Source organism: Oncorhynchus keta, chromosome 31, assembly GCF_023373465.1.
Source record: "Oncorhynchus keta strain PuntledgeMale-10-30-2019 chromosome 31, Oket_V2, whole genome shotgun sequence".
NCBI lineage: Eukaryota > Metazoa > Chordata > Actinopteri > Salmoniformes > Salmonidae > Oncorhynchus > Oncorhynchus keta.
In genome coordinates, this window is record NC_068451.1 from 15,782,057 (window position 1) to 15,807,050 (window position 24,994).

General features: G+C 40.6%; 1 protein-coding gene across 9 annotated transcripts in view; it reads right to left on the reverse strand.

Moving 5' to 3' along the window:
- LOC118364064 (growth factor receptor-bound protein 10-like) overlaps positions 1-24,994 on the reverse strand; it is a 90,743-nt gene that overhangs the window by 49,911 nt on the left and 15,838 nt on the right. Inside the window, exons 1-4 of one of the 9 annotated variants that reach the window (XM_052489696.1) lie at positions 18,042-18,162; positions 17,764-17,823; positions 15,925-15,990; positions 4,272-4,365 (exon numbers count right to left, since the gene is read on the reverse strand). In XM_052489696.1, coding sequence (XP_052345656.1) covers positions 4,272-4,365; positions 15,925-15,927 — 97 coding nt within the window. In that variant the 5' untranslated portion in view covers positions 15,928-15,990; positions 17,764-17,823; positions 18,042-18,162. Of the gene's footprint in view, positions 1-4,271; positions 4,369-15,924; positions 15,991-17,763; positions 17,824-18,041; positions 18,163-24,994 lie in introns of those variants that run through there. The other 8 variants (XM_052489694.1, XM_052489697.1, XM_052489695.1 and 5 more) reach the window with 8 other exon arrangements.

Here is a 24,994-nt window from a genome sequence, read left to right on the forward strand (position 1 = left end):
TTTTCAAAATGCAGACCATCAAAAAAGCTGTGTTTTATGTTGAAAGTCCTTGTTTTTTTAAACTCAATAGTGATCAGGGGTGTGCAACTATATTTTTACTTCACAGAAATACCATCAGTGCAACACATTATTCAGAAAATATCTTAATTTTCATCAGAGTGTAAAGTTATTTGTTTAGCAGCTACACAAGTGTCACACCCTGACCTTAGAGAACCGTTTTATTTCTCTATTTGGTTAGGTCAGGGTGTGATGTGGGGTGGGCATTCTATGTTTTGCATTTCTGTGTGTTTGGCCGAGTGTGGTTCCCAATCAGAGGCAGTGTCACGACTTCTACCGAAGGTAACTCCTCTCCCTGTTCGGGCGGCGCTCGGCGTCGCCGGTCTACTAGCCGCTACCGATCCCTTTTTCTTTTTCTGGTTGTTTTGTCTGTGTTCCTTTTCACACCTGGTTTTCAATTGCTTTGATTTGTATGTGTATATAGGGCACCTGTTACCTGCCGTAATTCGTGCAGGATTAGACTTGTGTGTATTGCGCTCGATTGTATTTGATGTTTGTTGTTTTTTCGCTATTACGCACGTGTATGTAAAGTGTCGGAACTGTGTTTGTTCCTCCGTGTGTTTGCACGAGTGTCTGAGTATTCGAGTAATTTTGTGATTTTTGTCTGTGCCGTTTTGTATTGGTGGACTATATTATTAAACACGCTTCTCAGACATCCCTGCTCTCCTGCGCCTGACTCCTACACCTCTCACCAAGACGCATGTTATCACAGGCAGCTCGTTGTCTATCGTTGTCTCTGATTGGGAATCATACTTAGGCAGCCTGTTTTGCCACCTTAGTTGTCTGTGTTAGTGGCCTGTATAGCCCTAGTCAGCTGCACGTTCGTTTTTGGTGTTTCTTGTTTTGTTGGCGACATTCTTAATAAAGGATAATGTACGCTCAACACACTGCACCTTGATCCGGTCATTTCCCTGACCACGTTCGTGACAAGTAAATGAGCATACAATGAAAAATCTATTTTTTTTTTACAAAAACTATGCATGGCCGTCATACTGTATTTCTAATGTTTACCCATAGAAATGTAGCCAGCCAATTCCTAATCTAATGTTTTGCTTGAAGTTAATCTTGCATTTTACCAGATGAAATGAGGCTACACCAAGAGAAGTACAGGAGAAAAAGTAACTACACATCTGTCAGAGCGCTGTCTGCTGATAGAACCCCAGTTAGTGAATTGTCATCTGAGTGGAGAAGCACAACTGAAGCACAACATTTGTCTGATGCTGAGCAGAAATTACAATAATAAACATCTTAAATCTGCATTTAGAAAATGAAGAAAGACATTTCTTATGCATTTATCCTTTTTTTTTGCATGAAACACTGGGGGACAAGCAGCATCAGCAATCTTGCATCAAATATTTTGCCCCTGCAAAGTGCAGCTTGGACACACCTACTCATTCAAGGGTTTTTCTTTATTTCTTTACTATTTTCTACATTGTAGAATAATATTGAAGGCATCAAAACTATGAAATAACACAAATGGAATCATGTAGTAACCAAAAAAGTGTTTTTTATATTTGAGATTCGTCAAAGTAGCCACCCTTTGCCTTGATGACACCTTTGCATACTCTTGGCATTCTCTCAACCAGCTTCATGAGGCAGTCACCTGGAATGCATTTAAATTAACAGGCGTGCTTAGTTAAACATGTATTTGTGGAATTTCTTTCCATCTTAATGCATTTGAGCCAATCAGTTGTGTTGTGACAAGGTATGGGTGGTATACAGAAGATAGCCCTATTTGGTAAAAGACCAAGTACATATTATTTGCAAGAACAGCTCAAATAAGCAAAGAGAAACGACTGTCCATCATTACTTTAAGACATGAAGGTCAGTCAATACGAAAAACTTCAAGAACTTTGAAAGTTTCTTCAAGTGCAATCGTAAAAACCATCAAGCGCTATGATGAAACTGGCTCTCATGAGGACAATCACATGAAAGGAAGACCCAGAGTTACATCTGCTGCAGAGGATAAGTTCATTAGTTACCAGCCTCAGAAATTGCAGCCCAAATAAATACTTCAGAGTTCAAGTAACAGACACATCCCAACATCAACTGTTCAGAGGAGACTATGTGAATCAGGCCTTCATAGTCAAATTGCTGCAAAAAAACAACTACTAAAGTACACCAATAATAAGAAGAAACTTGCTTGGACCAAGAAACACGAGCAATGGACATTAGACCAGTGGAAATCTGTCCATTAGTCTGATGAGTCCAAATGTAAGATTTTTGGTTCCAACCGCTGTGTCTTTGTGAGACGCAGAGTAGGTGAACGGATGATCTCTGCATGTGTGGTTCCCACCGTGAAGCATGGAGGAGGAGGTGTGATGATGCTTTGCTGGTGACACTGTCTGTGATCCCATCTGGTTTGCGCTTAGTGGGACTATCATTTGTTTTTCAACTGGACAATGACCCAACACACCTCCAGGCTGTGTAAGGGCTATTTGATCAAGAAGGAGAGTGATGGAGTGCTGCCTCAGATGACCTGGCCTCCACAAATCACCCGACATCAAACCAATTGAGATGGTTTGGTATGAGTTGGACCGCAGAGTGAAGGAAAAGCAGCCAACAAGTGCTCAGCATATGTGGGAACTCCTTCAAGACTATTGGAAAAGCATTCCAGGTGAAGCTGGTTAAGAATTCCAAGAGTGTGCAAAACTGTCATCAAGGCAAAAGGTGGCTACTTTGCAGAATCTAAAATCTGGTTACTACATTATTCCATATTTGTTATTTTATAGTTTTGATGTCTTCACTATTATTCTACAATGTAGAAAATAGTAAAAATAACAAAAAACCTTTGAATGAGTAGGTGTGTCCAAACGTTTGACTTGTACTGTATAAGGGGCAATTTAGCAATTACAACTTGTTATCTGTAATGGTTATGATGAATTAGGAACTGTTGCTCGCTGTTGGCATATATTTTCCAGAGTGCGCCTTGTGTACTAAAAATATAATTTTTCATTTGAGTACTCGAACAGTAAAAAAAAAAAAGTCAAATGCCCATTCCTATATGGATATCAGACAATGTGTTATCAAAAAGGGTCTATATTAATAATATTGACCAATGTTGAAATGTACAGTTTCAATAGTCTAAACAATGAACAGTTGCCTTTCAAGTATACAAATGGTTATCAATGCATTCCTTGATTGATTCATTCATTCTCTCAATCTGATCTTGATATTATGGAGGGAGGGAGGTCTTTGCACATATTAACATTTTGGGGGCAAATATTTTTTGCAAAGCATTCTTTTTACCCTAACTCTCATATTATATAATAATAATATTATTATTATATATTATTATAGATCATTTGTAATGGAATCACTGAAAATTATTTGATCTGTCTCCCCATTCATAAATTCCAGTGCAGTGCTCACCCTTGACAGTGGAAAAAATGACAATGTAATTTCTGCTCCATTTATTTCCATGACAGCACCAAGCTTTCTCATACACTACCAGACAGTTCAAAAACCTTCAAGCTTTACCTCCCATGCTGGGGCAATAGTGTGCGTAAATCTCATGCTCCGATGATCACAGATGGAATTTGTATAGCACAATTAGATTGAAAGCTTAATTATAATGGCACCCCATGTCTTTACAAATCACTCTTTGAACTGCTGAAATGTTTACAGCGGAAGAGCCCCAGAATATACATCCTAATCTGAACTTAATGAGCGACGGAGCCCTCTGCCATAAAACGCGTCAACAGTAACCCCCCACCGATATCAAAGTGTGCATGCATGCACTGAAAAGACACACACACACACACACACACACACACACACACACACACACACACACACACACACACACACACACACACACACACACACACACACACACACAATCTACAACTGTAGATTAAAGCAGAATACAGAAAATGAGATTGCAAATCTCGGATCTGGGAAATAACAATGTGATAAGGATCTTTTGAAGCTGCAATTCCAATACAAATAGGTCGCATTTCAGAACAGAATCTTGTTAGTGACGTTAGTATTCTCAGAGCAAAAAACTGTGATTGTTATTATTATACATTTTTTTTAAACAGTTGTCTTTTTTTTCAATTATGAAGCCTCATATGTTGCACCCTAGTTCTGGACCATCAATACTTACACCATATAACTAGTCTACATCTGTCAAATCATTTGAGCAGAGACACAATAATCTAATGAATATTTCCATGCCGATTTCTAAGTACTGACATTCTTAGAACACCAACCTTGATGGTTAGGGGGGTTCCGATTGGTTGACTTCTGGAAACTCGGCCCAATTAGATCTGCTGGTCTGTGATTGGAGGCTCGGTCTACATTGTCCTGCTGAGAAAAAAGCCAACAGAGCAGTCATGCCAAAAGAGTTTATTCACAACTTCAGCATCACATCAGAACACTGGGTTTGTCTTTGTCTATCTAGTCTAACATGCCGAGGAACATTCATTTGGTTAAGACCTTATTGCATGCAGTACCAATCTGGTCAATATTGAGGTTAAAAAAACAACACAATCTCATTGCAGTACGGGTACGCCCAAGCGTGCGTGTGCGTGTGTGTGTGTGTGTGTGTGTGTGTGTGTGTGTGTGTGTGTGTGTGTGTGTGTGTGTGTGTGTGTGTGTGTGTGTGTGTGTGTGTGTGTGTGTGTGTGTGTGTGTGTGTGTGTGTGTGTGTGTGTGTGTGTGTGTGTGTACAGTCCTAAACTTGGCTCTACTCCTGCTGGTCTAAACCAGAGCATCCCCTCAGAGCAGCGTGGGGCACTACCATGAAAAGGCAACATACCAAGTTGCCTCTTCTTCCACCCAACCACCCCATGTTTTAGGCTGGATATGAGATCATGGTAAAGAGCACAATGAACTAGAACCAGTAAGGAAGGCTCCATACTAAGCTGTTGTCTTCAGTCAAGGCCTAGGAAGCGGTTACTGTTGCAGTAAGCTGTTGTCTTCAGTCAAGGCCTAGGAAGCAGTTACTGTGGCAGTAAGCTGTTGTCTTCAGTCAAGGCCTAGGAAGCAGTTACTGTTGCAGTAAGCTGTTGTCTTCAGTCAAGGCCTAGGAAGCAGTTACTGTTGCAGTAAGCTGTTGTCTTCAGTCAAGGCCTAGGAAGCAGTTACTGTGGCAGTAAGCTGTTGTCTTCAGTCAAGGCCTAGGAAGCAGTTACTGTGGCAGTAAGCTGTTGTCTTCAGTCAAGGCCTAGGAAGCAGTTACTGTGGCAGTAAGCTGTTGTCTTCAGTCAAGGCCTAGGAAGCAGTTACTGTTGCAGTAAGCTGTTGTCTTCAGTCGAGGCCTAGGAAGCAGTTACTGTTGCAGTAAGCTGTTGTCTTCAGTCAAGGCCTAGGAAGCAGTTACTGTTGCAGTAAGCTGTTGTCTTCAGTCAAGGCCTAGGACGCAGTTACTGTGGCAGTAAGCTGTTGTCTTCAGTCAAGGCCTAGGAATCAGTTACTGTTGCAGTAAGCTGTTGTCTTCAGTCGAGGCCTAGGACGCAGTTACTGTTGCAGTAAGCTGTTGTCTTCAGTCAAGGCCTAGGACGCAGTTACTGTTGCAGTAAGTTGTTGTCTTCAGTCAAGGCCTAGGACGCAGTTACTGTGGCAGTAAGCTGTTGTCTTCAGTCGAGGCCTAGGAAGCGGTTACTGTTGCAGTAAGCTGTTGTCTTCAGTCAAGGCCTAGGACGCAGTTACTGTTGCAGTAAGCTGTTGTCTTCAGTCGAGGCCTAGGAATCAGTTACTGTGGCAGTAAGCTGTTGTCTTCAGTCAAGGCCTAGGAAGCAGTTACTGTTGCAGTAAGCTGTTGTCTTCAGTCAAGGCCTAGGTAGCAGTTTTTATTTAACTCGGCAAGCCAGTTAAGAACAAATTGTTCTTTACAATGACGGCCTACCCCGCCAAACCCGGAGGACGCTGAGCCAATTGTGCACCACCCTATTAAGGACTCCCAATCACAGCCGGTTGTGATACAGCCTGGAATCAAACCAGGGTCTGTAGTGATGCCTCTAGCATTGAGATGCAGTGCCTTCGACCGCCGCGCAACTCAGGAGCCTCCCAGTTACTGTGGCAGTAAGCTGTTGTCTTCAGTCGAGGCCTAGGAATCAGTTACTGTGGCAGTAAGCTGTTGTCTTCAGTCGAGGCCTAGGAAGCAGTTACTGTTGCAGTAAGCTGTTGTCTTCAGTCGAGGCCTAGGAATCAGTTACTGTGGCAGTAAGCTGTTGTCTTCAGTCGAGGCCTAGGAATCAGTTACTGTGGCAGTAAGCTGTTGTCTTCAGTCGAGGCCTAGGAAGCAGTTACTGTTGCAGTAAGCTGTTGTCTTCAGTCGAGGCCTAGGAATCAGTTACTGTGGCAGTAAGCTGTTGTCTTCAGTCAAGGCCTAGGAAGCAGTTACTGTTGCAGTAAGCTGTTGTCTTCAGTCAAGGCCTAGGAAGCAGTTACTGTTGCAGTAAGCTGTTGTCTTCAGTCGAGGCCTAGGAAGCAGTTACTGTTGCAGTAAGCTGTTGTCTTCAGTCGAGGCCTAGGAAGCAGTTACTGTTGCAGTAAGCTGTTGTCTTCAGTCGAGGCCTAGGAAGCAGTTACTGTTGCAGTAAGCTGTTGTTAGCTAGTTTGTCCTAGGAGATAAACATTGGGGTTGTTATTTTACCTGAAATGCATATGGTCCTTTTTTTGCTGGATCTTTGTAAAGTTTTTACCAGGAGTCAAACAAAATTGTGTGTGTTCATATACTCCAATGATTAATCCACAGATAAAAGGGGAAGCCTAGTTATTTTTTAGTTAGTCATCGTTGATTAATCTCTCCTCTTTCAAGCATGTATGCTTTGAATGCTTGTGAAAACCAATGAGAAGATTGCTGAGTGTCAAGCATCTCAAATAGAACCTTGTTCTATTTCAGCGGTCGGCAACGCAGACACTCGTTGATGTGCATGGATAAAATGAGTGCATAACATGTACACGTTCATTTATATTGCAACGCTTGCGCATGAAGCACGGCCGGTCTGGTTTCCCTGTTAGTCCACAGCAGAAGCTTTTTAGTCTTTAGGGCCGTTCAGTAGAACGGTGTCCAACGGAGATGGTACAGGTGTGAAAAGCGAAAAGCCAATGTTCAGAGTTCTCCCCCGTGTTTATGCTAGTTGTTCGGTAGATAGGCTAGATGTTTTCTTTAAAGCAACTTTGCTTTGTTCTGCCTCAGATGTTGACCTAAACAGCAAGTAGCAGAGAACTTGATCCGATTACAGCGCTTCTCACAGAAACACATACTTCCAGAGAACACCGTGTCTTCTTGGACAAAAACATAAAATAAATAAATCACTACAAAACAAGTGTGGGTTATCCATAATGTCATCACTGATTGGAGCACTCACAGTGTGCCGCGGGAACAGAATGTACTGTGGTGGACTTCTGTGTTTGGCTTGCTAGGGTGCTCCCACACTCACACACACGCGCATGTCAAGACCAAGACCTCTTTTGATATGGCAGAAAGGCAGTAGCTGTTATAATGCCTCGGTGAGAGAGGTAATATGATTTGTGAAATGGTTTTGTTGTGAAATTGAAGAGGCTCGAACATTCTTTCGTAATTTTGAACACTGGTTTTCATGATCGATCCTTGATTAGTATGATTCACAACTTGAAGGAGCCCACTTCAACAAATAAACTCTACACAAAGCTTAGTTAGGCCTGTGGCCTATTATAACAAAACCCGTAATAATAACCCTTCGAACCAAAACCGGTTTTAATACGATCTAAATCAACTCACTGAGAAAAAGCAGCAGCAGTATAGTGGTGGCCTTCTCCAGTCTCGTCCTCCTGACTCCAAACTAATCCCAGTGCAAAGTGTCTGGACATGGTCGACACCACCAGACTAGACAGGGCTAAAAAGGTCCAGCTACCAGAGTGTGACTGATCCCACCCACCCAGCCCCGACTGACTCCCACCCCCCAAATGGCTGCAGCCAGTGACATCCTTGCTGGGAAGGGGCCAACCATGTATGCCAGTCCCAGCGAGCCCAGGCTTCAGCTCCAGTGAGCCCCCCACCACAGCACCAGACGCACCACAGCCGAAGCCTCCAGGGAAATGAGCAGACCTTAAAAACATGGGTTTGTCTGGACTGTAAAAAAAAGCCCAACGATCACACATCCTTTGACACCCCCTTGACAATTGACTGAATGTTAACCTTTTAACATTTGGGAGCCCGAAAAATAGTACTTTGTTTTTGCATAATTCTCAGCCATGTTTAGAGGGGTGGTATGCGCACACCCATGAACAAAACATTACCTAGGTGCTGCATCCGAGAGGACAACGTAGAACAAAAAAGTAAATCTGCACGCTGGAATAACTCTCCCAAAGTTTTTAATAGGACTAGGACAATGCTTTGTTGGCTTCCACAGGATAATTCTTCTCAGCCATGCAAAGTCTTCCAACAGTATTACTACTCTATATTAAAATGGGGTTGGAAACAAGCACCTGCTCAATTCAGACACTTTGAGAAGAAGCTATTGACCTAACCAATATATGTTGGGTTTACCTTCAGGCGTTTGGAAATTGCTCTCAAGGATGAAGCAGACTTATGGAGGTCTACAATTATTTTTCTGAGGTCTTGGCTTATTTCTTTGGATTTTTCCATGATTTCAAGCAAAGAGGCACTGAGTTTGAAGGTAGGCATTGAAATACATCCACAGGTACACCTACAGTTGACTCAAATTATGTAAATTAGCCTACCAGAAGCTTATAAAGCAATGACATCATTTTGGGGAATTTTCCAAGCTGTTTCAAGGCACAGTCAACTTAGTGTATGTATACTTCTGACCCACTGGGATTATGATACAGTGATAAATAACTGAAATAATCTGGCTGTAAACAATTGTTGGAAAAATTACTTGTGTCATACACAAAGTAGATGTCCTAACCAACTTGCCAAAACTATAGTTTGTTAACAAGAAATTTGTGGAGTGGTTGAAAAACAAGTTTTAATGACTCCAACCTAAGTGTATGTAAACATCCGACTAATTATTAAGAAGATAAAGAGCTCTCTTTGGAGGCACACAGAGTGAGAAGATACGAATGAGAGTAGGTGTGACCTATTATTTGTTTCCACAGTAATGGGTGGATATAGAATAGCCGTCATTCCTGTATTGCTATTGTCCAGCACGAACACACCCAGTACACCCACTACAGTATAAAATAAACACAGCCCCTTTCCACATGCAGGGCTACCTCACTAAACAAGTCGGGGCCTATTCATGTTTAGGCCTAGGTTCTACTCTGGTAGGGTATTCATAATACTCAACACTGCCTCTTTCCACATGCAGGGCTACCTCACTAAACAAGTCGGGGCCTATTGATGTTTAGGCCTAGGTTCTACTCTGGTAGGGTATTCATAATACTCAACACTGCCTCTTTCCACATGCAGGGCTACCTCACTAAACAAGTCGGGGCCTATTCATGTTTAGGCCTAGGTTCTACTCTGGTAGGGTATTCATAATAATCAACACGGGTTCACTTTCCTCAATAACGGATGTTGTGGTTTTGCATAGCGCGTTAATAACTTTCATGAGGCATTTCCTAAATGTTAGCTCTCTATAAAAGCAGCATAATCCTCACACTAAGGATCATTTAAATGCTACCTCACATTCCAGAAAAGGTCACATTGTTGAACTCTCCTGAATAAAAACAATAACAATACGTGGTCCAATTATCATAGAGTTACATTTCATTGCATGCTAACTTAAATACAAGTGCATGGATGTATTGTGGACTAGAGGCTAGGGTGAAATGGCCTACTCTACTGCTAGATGACGTCAAACTCCAAGTCTAGAAGCCTAATTCAGTAGGATAGTTAGCCCTGCAACATCATGGTAAAGTCAAAATACCAATTTAAATAGCAGATTTTATTGCTGTATGTTTATGTAGATAAGCCTACGGTTTCCTCTGGGGTTTCTCTGGTAGAGAGAGAGAGAAACACTGACCTTCTTTTACAAGTCAGGGCACATTTGTCATGTAACCCACTAGATGCCTAAAATGCATCCTGATTCAACAAACGCAGCTCAACCCAAACCTTTCCTGTCGGTCTGTGTCTTAAAAATAAAGTAAAAGAACCAGGTTTTTGAATTTCCCTATTTACTTCCAAGAAAAACCAGAACAAGAAAGCTTGACTTCCAGGAACAGGAAACCACATGCTTCTGCCAGAAAAATCCCCACTTCATTCACTCTAAAAACACCTACAAAACTCAAGGCAAAAAAATTACTGCTTTGCAAAGACTGATGTGTTTCAGGGAATAAGATCAGCTTTAATGACTACAGCAACGTGAAGCCAGAGCCTGTGTCCCAAATGGCACGACATTCACTACATTGTGAACTTATTTTGACCAGAGCCCTATGGGTCCTGGTCAAAAGTAGTGCACTACATGGGGGATAGGATGCTGTGTCCCAAATGGCACGACATTCACTACATTGTGAACTTATTTTGACCAGAGCCCTATGGGTCCTGGTCAAAAGTAGTGCACTACATGGGGGATAGGATGCTGTGTCCCAAATGGCACGACATTCACTACATTGTGAACTTATTTTGACCAGAGCCCTATGGGTCCTGGTCAAAAGTAGTGCACTACATGGGGGATAGGATGCCAATCGGGACACAAACAGAGTCAACATGGCCCCCGACCAGATGATAAACCTATAGCTAACACACATAATATATGTATACTATATAAATATATGTATACTATATAAATATAAATAAATATATATATATATATAGTTTTCTCTGCAGAACTTTGACTCATGTTAAAATGGGCTGCTTCACATTGCCAAATTTGCATTTAACCTCTGTCACTTCCATAGAGATTTTCCTTGTAATCGTATTCTAGTGTGTTCAATTCTTTGAATCGTTTTTATTTTATTTCACGTTTATTTAACCAGGTAGGCAAGTTGAGAACTAGTTCTCATATACAATTGCGACCTGGCCAAGATAAAGCAAAGCAGTTCGACACATACAACGACAGAGTTACACATGGAGTAAAACAAACATACAGTCAATAATACAGTATAAACAAGTCTATATACGATGTGAGCAAATGAGGTGAGATAAGGGAGGTAAAGGCAAAAAAAGGCCATGGTGGCAAAGTAAATACAATATAGCAAGTAAAACACTGGAATGGTAGATTTGCAATGGAAGCATGTGCAAAGTAGAAATAAAAATAATGGGGTGCAAAGGAGCAAAATAAATAAATTAAATACAGTAAAGAGGTAGTTGTTTGGGCTAAATTATAGGTGGGTTTAAAGTTGCAATATGTGACTTTTTGAGCGGCCCGAACAAATTCACATAGAAATGTGAGTTATAGATCCATCATTCTCATTGAAAGCAAATCTAAGAAGGGGCAGATCTGTTCTGTGTGCACTATTTCTATGCATCCCTTGCTTAAGCTTAGTTTTTTGTGTTTTCCTTTAGTTTTGTACACCAGCTTCAAACAGCTAAAAATATAATATTTTTGGTTATGGAAAATATATTTCACAGCAGTTTAGATGGTACAATGATTCTCTACACTATACTTGCTTGTTTTGCCACAAACTGAAATTAGGCGAATTATTACCATTTTGGTAACACTTTACTTGACACCCAGTGTCAAAACACGTTATGACAAGGTCATTACAACTGACATAACCTGTCATAATATGGTCATAACACTGTCATGGCCCACATATTTACACCTGTTGTGATATATATTGAGTTATTTTATGGCTGGTTATGACACCTACATAAGAGTGTCAAAACCCACATTTATTCAAATTAGTTTTTTCCATTTCAATAAGTTCCCTTTCTTTTGAAGGTTTGCTTCTTCAATCCTTTGTTGTTGTAATGAATTCTTTACAGTCATGCTTTTTTCAACATATTTTAAATAACACTGTCATGCAGCATTACGGCCATCCTGGGTCACTTTACTTGGACTAGAAAATACACTTTATGACACTGTCAAGAAACATTATGACCATTAAGTGTAACTTTACTTGGGGGGGAAAAAACGTTTATGACACTGTCAAGAAGAATTATGAGCATCATAATGCCAGATAATGTCATACATGCCCTTATACCAGGATTCAGTCAAAAAGAGGGTGTTTTGTCCTGCTCCTGAAACCTGCTTCTGCGTTCATCCCAGTCAACAGCAACAGAGCATTGGGTTAGGTGCACGTGTGCACAATTACAATTAAATAAATATATATATATAAAACATATTGTTGACATGTAGGTTATGATGTAATAGAATGTTTGCCTTGTGTGGTAGGTTTTTACACACTTTTGTAGGCATCATAACCAGCCATAAAATAACACAATATGTGTCACAACAGGTCTAATTATATGTGTCACGACATTGTTATGAGCATATTATAAAAGTTATGACAAGTTATGTCAGCTGTTATGACATGGTTATGACCGTGTCATAACGTGTTATGATGCTGGGTGTCAAGTAAAGTGTTACCCTGCATAGTGCATCTTTAAATGTCACTTATTTCATTCAGAGTTTATACCTTTATGGAATCCTATTTACATTTTACAGTCAGTATAAACTGAAACCGTAAACCATCTTGACAAATGGAAATTACTTTAGCAAGTAGGCCAACCTCTGTTTCCAAGGAATATGCCTAGTCTATTCAGTTAACATTACATTAAACTAACCACAATACTATTTAACACAGACTCTTGAGCTCAATACTAAGTCCACAGCTGTTTAGCAGCCATAGTCCGATGGTTCATTATTACATATTTACGAACCTCATTGCATTGGCTGTTTCCGAGTTGTGGACATACAGTTGAAGTCAGAAGTTTACATACACGTAGGTTGGAGTCATTAAAACTCGTCTATCAACCACTCCACAAATTTCTTGTAAACAAACTATAGTTTTGGCAAGTCGGTTAGGAAATCCACTTTGTGATTGGCACAAGTAAATTTTTCCAAAAATTGTTTACAGACAGATTATTTCACATATAATTCACTGTATCACAATTCCAGTGGGTCAGATGTTTACATGCACTAAGTTGACTGTGCCTTTAAACAGCTTGGAAAATTCCAGAAAATGGTGTTACGGCTTTATAAGCTTCTGATATACTAATTGACATCATTTATGTCAATTCGAGGTGTACCTGTGGATGTATTTCAAGGCCTACCTTCCAACTCAGTGCCTCTTTAATGGCCATCATGGGAAAATCAAAAGAAATAAGCCAAGACCTCAGAAAAAAAATTGTAGACCTCCATAAGTCTGCTTCATCCTTGGGAGCAATTTCCAAATGCCTGAAGGCACCACATTCATCTGTACAAACAATAGTACGCAAGTATAAACACCATGGGACCACGCAGGAAGGACATCCACTTTGTGAATGGCACAAGTCATGTCTCCTAGAGATGAACGTACTTTGGTGTGAAAAGTGCAAATCAATCACAGAACAACAGCAAAGGACCTTGTGAAGATGTGGTTGGGTCAGGTACAAAAGTATCCATCTCCATAGTAAAACAAGTCCTATATCGACATAACCTGAAAGGCCGCTCAGCAAGGAAGATGCCACTGCTCCAAAACTGCCATAAAAAAGCCAAACTACGGTTTGCAACAGCACATGGGGACAAAGATTGCACTTTTTGGAGAAATGTGCTCTGGTCTGATGAAACAAAAATATAACTGTTTGGCCATAATGACCATTGTTATGTTTGGAGGAAAAAGGGGGATGCTTGCAAGCCAAAGAACACCATCCCAACCTTGACGCATGGGGTGGCAGCATCATTTTGTGGGGGTGCTTTGCTGCAGGAGGGACTGGTGCACTTCACAAAATAGATGGCATCATGAGGGAGGAAAATTACGTGGATATATTGAAGCAACATCTCAAGACATCAGTCAGAAAGTTAAAGCTTGGTCGCAAATGGGTCTTCCAAATGGACAATGACCCCAAGCATACATCCAAAGTTGTGGCAAAATAGCGTAAGGACAACAAAGTCAAGGTATTGGAGTGGCCATCACAAAGCCCTGACCTCAATCCTATGGAAAATTTGTGGGCAGACCTGAAAAAGCGTGTGCGAGCATGGAAGCCTACAAACCTGACCAGTTACACCAGCTCTGTCAGGAGGAATGGGCCAAAATTATAAATAATAATATATAATAAATAATTCTCTCTACTATTATTCTGACATTTCACATTCTTAAAATAAAGTAGTGATCCTAACTGACTTAAGACAGGGAATCTTGACTAGGATTAAATGTCAGAAATTGTGAAAAACTGAGTTTAAATGTATTTTGCTGAGGTGTATGTAAACTTTCAACATCAACTGTATTGATTCAATGTTTATGTATTCCCATTGGTTGGTTGAATTTACATATCGATAGGTGCCATACCATTGGTTATGCTTTCAGATAGGGGGAGATCACAAACATAAATTCTTCCCAGTCTGATATTGACATGCAATTGGTAGGTCAGTCCTGAAATACATACTGTATTCTATTTTCCTATTTACAATGTGTACAAGTTCACTAAGTACATGTCTTGATGTATAAATGTGTACGGTGCCTGTTAGATATTGGGGGCATCCTGGGATGTGCTTTTGCATGTATTTGCTGGAAGAGCACGTTACCTAGCTTGCTCTAATTGTAATGTTTGCATAGGTTATTTCCATGCTAACAGACGAATCAGGACTCTACAGCCATCTAATGGGGTTCCTTGTGTCTATGGTCAGAATAAACACCAATCAACTGGGATCGCTGGCTGGAAAGTCTTTCCTTTAAAAAGCTTCCCCAGTGAAAAATGTCTGGCATCGCCAGTGAACTTTCACATAACTGTCTCACTGGCTTTGTATGTCTGCCGCTGGTGGCAAAAGCCAGTTACCCCTCTGGGGATCAATAAAGTTAATTCGGCAGACACTGTGACCCAAAGACCTATTATAAGCAAACTAAGAGTGAGAACGCAATCCACGTGTCCATTAACTATTAAAGATCATAACCCTATACGGTGACCTACATCAATTACAGTGGGGTTCGAAATTATTGACACCCTTGATTAAGATGGGCAAAAATCACGGCTGGCTAGTTAGCACGCGCTAATAGCGTTTCAAACTTCACTCGCTCTGAGCCTTGGGGCTGTTGTTTCCCTTGCTCTGCATAGGTAATGTTTCGATGTGGTGGCTGTTGTCGTTGTGTTGCTGGTTCGAGCCCAGGGAGGAGCGAGGAGAGGGACGAAAGCTATACTGTTACACTGGCAATACTATAGTGCCTATAAGAACATCCAATAGTCAAAGGTTAATGAAATACAAATGGTACAGAAGGAAATAGTCCTATAATAACTACAACCTAAACCTTCTTACCTGGGAATATTGAAGACTCCCAGTTCCCCTGCTCAGTTAAAAGGAACCACCAGCTTTCATATGTTTCATGTTCTGAGCAAGGAACTGAAACGTTAGCTTTCTTACATGGCACATATTGCAGTTTTACGTTCTTCTCCAACACTACGTTTTTGCATTATTTAAACCAAATTGAACATGTTTCATTATCTACTTTTTGGCTAAATTGATTTTATTGATGTATTATATTAAGTTAAAATAAGTGTTAATTCAGTGTTGTTGTAATCGCCATTATTAAAAATACAAGGTTTTTATATTTTTTTATATCGGCTGATTATTCGGTATCGGCATTGAAAAATCATCATCGGTCGACCTCTAGTAGTCACTGCTACTTTATTTCTAAGAATCTTTAGGGGTGTTATTTGTTAAACAAAATCTAGTTATTTGAGAAATCATATTAGTATAAAATAATATAATTTCCCCATACAATATAGTTCAGTATTTTATTTATTTATTTTATACAGTCATTGTTGCTCATCTTTGTCAAGGGTGTCAATCATTTCAGACCACACCGTATGTACTGCACTATTATATACTGTACCATCTTTGATGACAGAAGTCTATCGATCCATCACTGACTGACCCAACATGATGCGACCCTCCAGATCTACCAAACAAAGAAAAACCAGACTTCTGTTCATTAGGGCACGCAACGTAAAACGCTTGAAAACTTTTAGCAACCGAAAATGAAACGTTTGTGTCCAGACCCTCCCTGTTTCGGACCGTTTTCTTCCATTTGGTGACTAATGAACACGACTCAGAAGATACAGTTCTCCTTCACTGGCATCACACTAGCATCCCAGACCATAAGCAGAAACTCATAACAGGACTAAACACCTGACCTTTCACACACAGTGTTTAATTGAAAGTAGAGCTGGGGTGATAAACCGGAAAATATCGATCGCATTGCTGATATCGTTCATTACTATAAGTAGCCTATACTAGAGAAATGTGACGTTTGAAATTAAATAAGTTTCCTAATATGGGTGATTTTTAAAATGTGACAATTTCCATCAAACTAGTAGTAGTAGTTTAAAGTATCATATTTGTTATTTTTTATAAATGTATAGTTCTATTTATCGTTATTGCATCAATTGAGGCAATTTATTTGCGATATGGATTTTGGTCCATATCCCCCAGCTCTAAATGAAAGTACAAAAAAAGAGAGACATTTCCATCCATATAAAATCCAGTTCAGTAGTCCTACTCAATACAGTAATTAAGTTGATAAGCTTTCCTTGGAGTGCTGTGGCAAACCTCCAGTCAGTTCACCCAGCTCTCTTTCGCTCCCTCTCCAACACCGCCTTGGAGCTGAGCCCAGAATCCCATAACATTTACTAGTTATATAACCCCAGGATAAAGAGGCAGTTTCTGCCCATTATTTACCAATTAAAAAACTGACAGTGTGAATGAGCCCGTCGAGGAAGAGATCAGATGCATAGGATAGCTACTTCTAGGAACTGTTAAGCTAGTTGAGATACTTTGTGTTTAGCTGCATGACTAAACGATTGTGTCTGATACTAGAAAAGTGGACATAGTCTATTCATACTCTATTCTTTAGCCTTACCCACAATGAAAGCCCAAGGGAGAGGGTGGGTGGTGGATGACAAGCTAAAATCCCCACAGCACAGGCTTCCTAAATAGCCCTTTAGGGCTGGATGGGTTGAACTCTCCTCTACAGGGCGGGTGACCAGGCTGATTGATACTCTATTTCACACTGGACTGGGGTTGAAGTGCTGCACGTGGAAACAGACAATGTAAAAAACAATCCGGTTAATCCATTGATTGAGACCACTGCTGACGGTCTTACGTCGGGTCCAGATTCCCCATGCTGGGCCAGGCACCATGTGAATCACCATCAATGTATTCAGCCCAAAGGAATGTGCGTCCATGCCACTGCCATTCATTGGCTCTTCTGTTTTCATTCATGCTCTGCCACTAAATCTATTGGCCATGACAGGTACATTCACAGCAAGGTTTTTTTGTTACGGCCCAGCTGAGAGAGTGGGGCTCTGGTTTTTACTTCTCTCTCCCGCCTTCCCTCAGCTCTGGCTCTGGGGTGAGGGAGGGCTTATAGCAGGGGAACTGGGAGTGTTTAAACAGTCTTTTCCTAATCACTCCATGTATAGTTTTATATACAGTTCCATATGTTAGATGCATATAGAGTGTTTTATTATTTTTACGTTTATGACTTGTGTAAGTAAATAAGAGTTCCAGATCCCAAATGGTGCTGCTTCAGCAAACACTAGAATATTACCACAGCTAATAAAGAGCTTATAAAACATGGCAGGCCTGGGTTCAAATAGTTTTTGAAATCGTTTTATCACTAGCTGTGCTTGCTTGAACTTGCCTTGTGAAAAAATACCAATGGAATACTCACAAAAGTGAAAACCCTGCCCAACTGGCACTGCAGCCAGGCTCAAGTAAACGCTCAAAGTTACTGAAAGAAAACAAATCATATTTGAAGCTAGGTCTGATAGATGGTGTGGTTAAACGATGGTCTAAGCCAATAGTTTCAACAGAAAACATCACAGTAGTAAATGAGAGTAATTGTAACATTCGTAATTGCTATTCCAAATTAATTGATATCTCTGACACATAAAAATTCTAGAAATATAGATGGTACAAAACATATAGTAAAAGACATGTATTAATTACCTGATAATTTGGATGGTGTAGAAAATAATCTGGACATCCGGCTACAGCCATGCTATGGAGCTATTTATCAATCTCTGTTCTTTGGGTTTTCCCATTCACTTTTGATAGATGATGCAAGAACCTGTAAAAGAAAACAGAAGAGATTAATGGTTCATTAAACTAGATATGCAAAAATGTAGCTAATGGGTCTACAATAAAACAGTTTCTGATGATCTTTTACAATGATTTTTACTGTATCAAGGATAGCATACACAAGACATTTTGGGTTAACATCTTTCTTCAGTGTGTAGCTTCATGACGGACGTGAATTAAACTAAAAATGCTTCAGAAGGAAAAGGAAGTCTCAAACAGTGGAGACTAATATAGCACATCTTAACCAGAGGTCGACTGATTAATCGGAATGGCCGATTAATTGGGTCCGATTTCAAGTTTTCATAACAACCGGAAATCGGGTATTTTTGGGCGCCGATTTTTCAAATGTATTTTTTTAAATACCTTTATTTAACTAGGCAAGTCAGTTAAGAAAACATTCTTATTTTCAATAACTGCCTAGTAACGGTGGGTTAACTGCCTCGTTCAGGGGCAGAACGACAGATTTTCACCTTGTCAGCTCGGGGGATTGCAACCTTACAGTTAACTAGTCCAACACAATAACAACCTGCCTCTCTCTCGTTGCACTCCATAAAGGAGACTGCCTGTTACGCAAATGCAGTAAACTAGGGTAAGTTGCTAGCTTGCATTAAACTTATCTTCTAAAAAATAATCAATCATAATCGCTACACATGGTTGATGATATGACTAGATATTATCTAGCGTGTCCTGCATTGCGTATAATCTGACTAAGCATACAAGCATACAAGTATCTGACTGAGCGGTGGTAGGCAGAAGCAGGCGTGTAAACATTCATTCAAACAGCACTTTCGGGCGTTTTGCCAGCAGCTCTTCGTTGTGCATCAAGCATTGCGCCGTTTATGACTTCAAGCCTATCAACTCCCGAGAGGAGGCCGGTGTAACCGAAGTGAAATGGCTAGCTAGTTAGCGCACGCCAATAGCGTTTCAAACGTCACTCGCTCTGAGCCTTGCAGTGGTTGTTTCCCTTGCTCTGCATAGGTAACACTGCTTCGAGGGTGGCTGTTGTCGTTGTGTTCCTGGTTCGAGCCCAGGGAGGGGCGAGGAGAGGGACGGAAGCTATACTGTTAGACTGGCAATACTAAAGTGCCTATAAGAACATCCAATAGTCAAAGGTTAATGAAATACAAATGGTATAGTGGGAAATAGTCCTATAATTCCTATAATAACTACAACCTAAAACTTCTTACCTGAAATATTGAAGCCTCATGTTAAAAGGAACCACCCTGCTTTCATATGTTTCATGTTCTGAGCAAGGAACGGAAACGTTAGCTTTCTTACATAGCACATATTGCACTTTTACTTTCTTCTCCAACACTTTGTTTTTGCATTATTTAAACCAAATTGAACATGTTTTATTATTTACTTGAGGCTAAATTGATTTTATTGATGTATTATATTAAGTTAAAATAAGTGTTAATTCAGTATTGTTGTAATTGTTATTATTACAAAAAAATATAATGTCCGATTAATGGTATCGGCTTTTTTGGTCCTAATCGGTCGATCTCTAATGGAAACCCACATAGTTCTTTCTACAGGTCAGTAAACACTAGCATAAACAGTAAACAGCTTCTAGCAGCAAACAACCCAGGTCTTAGTTAAAGGCTATGTTATGATTGTTCAAAAGTTAAAAGTTGAAACTACTGTACTCATGTGGTGTGTGGATAGAAATTACACCTACAGCGAACTTCCTCACTCAAAAAAGCTTTTATGTTGCTTTTCTAATCTAATGGGGCGGCAGGGTAGCCTAGTGGTTAGAGCGTTGGACTAGTAACCGAAAGGTTGCAAGTTCGAATCCCCGAGCTGACAAGGTACAAATCTGTCGTTCTGCCCCTGAACAGGCAGTTAACCCACTGACTGACCGGGATTCTCAGAAGGTGGTTGCGACAACATACTACATGATCTGATTTGCACCAACTTTTACCTTTTTCATCTGGGTTGGAATGATCACATTTAAAACAACTTATAAGAAACAGAAATAGCGACTGACACAATGATGCTGTTATTCCAAGCCCTTAAGCCAATACTTTGCTGGTGCTTCCTGTGAGTGTTGACATGTAGCTAAAGCCTCGTCCAATACCTGGGTCAAGACAGGAGAAAGTTCAACAACAAGTTGGACCTTTGGTCTATTTGAACATCTTAAAGTCCGTATCCTATTAACCTCTTGATAGCCTACATCTACAAATACTTGTAAACATTTCCCCTGAAAAACATGCCCTATACATGACACAGTTATCTGCAGGCTTAGGCCTAGCACAGTTTCTCACTGAATGAAGCTGAATGCCCTTTTTGGGAGTTCTCCCCCCCAACTCAAACCACAGTTACCTTAGAATACTTTTTCATACATGTACAGTTAGACCAGAACCATAGATTTTTGCAAGTTTGGACGTATACACTGGTTGGAAAATACATTAGGAACACCTTCCTAATATTGAGTTGAACAACCCTAAGAACAGCCTCATCAATTCGTTGGGGGGTATGGACTACAACGTATTGAAAGCGTTCCACAGTGATGCCGGCCCGTGTTAACTCCATTGCTTCCCACAGTTGTGTCAAGTTGGCTAGATGACCTTTAGATGGTGGGCCATTCTTGATAAACACAGAATACTGTTCAGCGCGAAAAACCCAGTAGAACCGCAGTTCTTGACACATAAAAATGTGATTGAGAAAAAGAAGAGAAAAAAAGCTCACATTTTCAAACAGTACATTTATATTTTCCTATGGGGCTATACACTTTTTTTCCCCCTCGCCTGAGTAGCCTCATTTCACTGCCAAAATGAAATTCAACCATCTAGTGTTCAGCAAAATGACAACACAACGTCTAATACAGGTAGTCTAGTCAAATAATTAACATCCAATCACATTAATCGTTACTCTCTTGCGGGAAACCTTCACTCTTCCTCAGTCATTTAGAAACGAAACATGACAATTTGAAAAATAAGCCACGGGAGTTTTTTGAGCGAGAATATGGAACGATGTTCGAGTAGTAAGACATGTATAAATGCAACAGATACCATTAATAAGAAGGGGCTAGAAGCGTCTTATATGGTGAGTTACCGAGTGGCAAGGACAGACAAGCTTAAATGTAATTCTTCCTGCTGCCGCGGATATGGAGGCGACAATGCTGGGGGGAAAGGCCAAAAAATATACATAAAATGCCTTCATCAAACAACACGGTTTCACGACGCATCAGTGACATGGCAGGACATGTTTTGAAACAATTACTGCTTCGCATACAAACTAGTGAATTATATGTGTTACAGACGTGGCGGGCCTGGCACAGCTCCTGGTATATGTCCGTTAGTTTTATGGCGGATCAATTAAAACCTCTTGAAACTCTGGGGGCAGAAACTGCAAAGATATTGTCTGTGAGTGCCACAGAATGCTACAGGCGAAACCAAGATGAAATTTCATACAGGAAGTGCGCCAGATTTTGAATGCGCTGTGTTCCAATGTCTCCTTATATGGCTGTGAATGCGCCAGGAATGAGCCTACACTTTCTGTCGTTTCCCCAAGGTGTCTGCAGCATCGTGACGTATTTGTAGGTATATCATTGGAAGATTGACCATAAGAGACTACATTTACCAGGTGTCCGCTTGGTGTCCTCCATCGAAATTATTGCGTAATCTCCAGCTGCATGCATTTGGTTCAGAGGAGAAACCAAACTGCCACGAATGATTTATCATCGAATAAATATGTGAAAAACACCTTGAGGATTGATTCTAAACAACGTTTGCCATGTTTCTGTCGATATTATGGAGTTAATTTTGAAAAAAGTTTGGCGTTGTAATGACTGAATTTTCTGGGTTTTTTCTTAGCCAAACGTGATGAACAAAACGGAGCGATTTCTCCTACACAAATAATCTTTTTGGAAAAACTGAACATTTGCTATCTAACTGAGTCTCCTCATTGAAAACATCCGAAGTTCTTCAAAGGTAAATGATTTTATTTGAATGCTTTTCTTGTTTTTGTGAAAATGTTGCCTGCTGAATGCTAGGCTTAATGCTATGCTAGCTATCAATACTCTTACACAAATGCGTGTGCAGCTATGGTTGAAAAGCATATTTTGAAAATCTGAGATGACAGTGTTGTTAACAAAAGGCTAAGCTTGTGAGCCAATATATTTATTTCATTTCATTTGCGATTGTCATGAATAGTTAACGTTTCGTTATGGTAATGAGCTTGAGGCTATGATTACGCTCCCGGATACGGGATTGCTCGAAGCAAGAAGGAAGGCATCCTCTTCTGCAAACCACTGGAAACCAGGACATGAGGATATGTTTAAAGTACTGGACAGATTTGTGACATCAAATGGACTTTGGTGGTCAAGATGTGTTGATATCTGTACTGATGGCACACAAGACATGACAGGGAGACATAGTGGAGTGGTAACGCACATGCAAGCAGTTGCTCCCGACACCATTTGGGTACACTGCAGCATCCACCGAGAGGCTGTTGCTGCCAAGGGAATGCCTGACAGCTTGAATGACGTTTTGGACACCACAGTGAAAATGGTACACTTTGTTAAAGAAAGACCCTTGAACTCTCGTTTATTTTCTGCATTATGCAATGATATGGGCAGCGACCATGTAACGCTTTTACAACATACAGAAGTGCGCTGGTCATCAAGGGGCAAAGTATTGACATGTTTTTTGGAATTGAGAGACAAGCTATTTTCACTTGTCTGACAGTTTGCATGATGACGAGTTTCTCAGACAACTGGCCTATCTGGGTGATGTTTTTTCTAGCCTGAATGATCTGAATCTAAGATTACAGGGACTCTCCTGGGGCTATGATTGGGGCTATGATTAAGAAGTTTTTTCTGTCTGTATTAACAAGGACAAAACACAAGGATCTTTCCATCATTGTATGATTATTGTGTGTGCAAATGAACTCAAGCCTATGGACAATGTCAAATGTGATATAGCGAAGCACCTGAGTGAGCTGGGTGCGCAATTACACAGGTACTTTCCCGAAACGGACGACACAAACAACTGGATTCGTTATCCCTTTCATGCCCTGCCTCCAGTCCACTTACCGATATCTGAACAAGAGAGCCTCGTTAAAATTGCAACAAGCGGTTCTTATGTTTAATAAATGTATAGTATAGTGTGTGTGTGGCAGGCCTACAATGTTTGGATTTGCAGTAAGCCTAGACTGTCCCATGCCATGTACTGGACTATTTTCAGGAATTGTCAGGATTTTCAAGCTGCCTGATTACATAAGAAAGTGAGAGTGAGACAGAGACAGAAACAGAGAGAGAGAGGCCTCCTTTTGTTAGTAGGTATCTGCTGTTAATTTATCAGCAGGGGAAACAGTAGCACAGCATTTTCATTCAGCACCAGTTCTGCCTTCCACTCTCATCAGAACTAGAGCCAGGCAGGCCCAGGCCTTGATGCTGAGTGGAACTGACTGAACAGTTTTAGTTCCTTGAAAAAGATGTCTGTTCCACTGGGTTGCGGAGGCCCTTGCCAATAGCTTCAACAGAAAAGTAGTGGGCAGATTCCATGAGCTTTTTTCATCATGCTGCCTCACTCTAAGATTGACAAACGAATGCAGCAAAATCTTCTCCTGGGGTTCTTAAATACTGACTTAAATAGAAAAACCTAGAGAAACAGGCTTGGTAGGGTGAGGTAGCAGAGATAAGGTCTGATGTGAAAAAGTACAGAGCATTTTCTTGGACCCTCATCATCGCCATCTTGAGTAGTCAAGCAAACTTCAGCTTGGCAAACATTTATATTCAAATATTGTTGTAGCCCAAAAAATGAATTTATAGCTTACAACAGTTCCTCCAAGTTCCTTAGAATTAAATAACTGTGTATTTTCAGCATTACAGTCCGCCAAACCTGATCATAAAATATTAATTATCCCCAAAATAGAAAAAGCTAACTGGACATAAATTACATTAAAAGTCCTGAGCAACTGTCATCGTTTCCAATTTGTTGAGAAAGCACAGCATGAACAAAGTTTTTAACATGCAAATAATGATCCCCTCATGAGTTTATCTGCAATAAAGAGCTTGGCACTTGGATCAATAGAACCACTGAATGGGCTCACTTGTAATTAGTGTGTGTGTGTGTGTGTGTGTGTGTGTGTGTGTGTGTGTGTGTGTGTGTGTGTGTGTGTGTGTGTGTGTGTGTGTGTGTGTGTGTGTGTGTGTGTGTGTGTGTGTGTGTGTGTGTGTGTGTGTGTATGCACCACACTTTGAACTGCTATGTGTGTCTCAGTCCCGGTCTGTGTGCGTTGCCCCACCTACGTAAGAGCCAAGGTTAATTCATACTGTCCTGTACGGGTGATCTTGAGAACACATTGATCTCTTGCCCCTCGCCTATGACACTTAACAGTAAAGCCCTCATCATAAAGCTGGTCTGAGAGGCACAAAAGGTATGTGTGATAAACACTCTTTGCTGTGAGATATGGCTGGAAGGGCTTTCCTCCATGAATAAAATCAGAACATTCTAGTGTGTTCTTATGACACGTGCCTTGGGGGTTACTTGCCATAATTGGAGAAATTGACAAAAAACATATACCTTTGTTTAATCATTCCTTTTTTGTGTGTGTGTGGGGGGGGTAAAAGGGCCTTTGATTTGACTCATTCCACTTGAACAGAATAGTGAAATATGAATAACTGTGACCTTAACGGAGCAATTAGCCCCAAAGCATAGATCAACTAGAAAGGCTGGGGACTTTAGAGCACCGTGTGCCACTGGTACTGTACGCATCTGTACTAATTAGAGAGATTGTTGCTCAAGCTTGCGTGAACGAAGAATGTAACTTCAAACCGAGCCTTAATTAACAATGGACATCTTCATCACAGCTAGGCT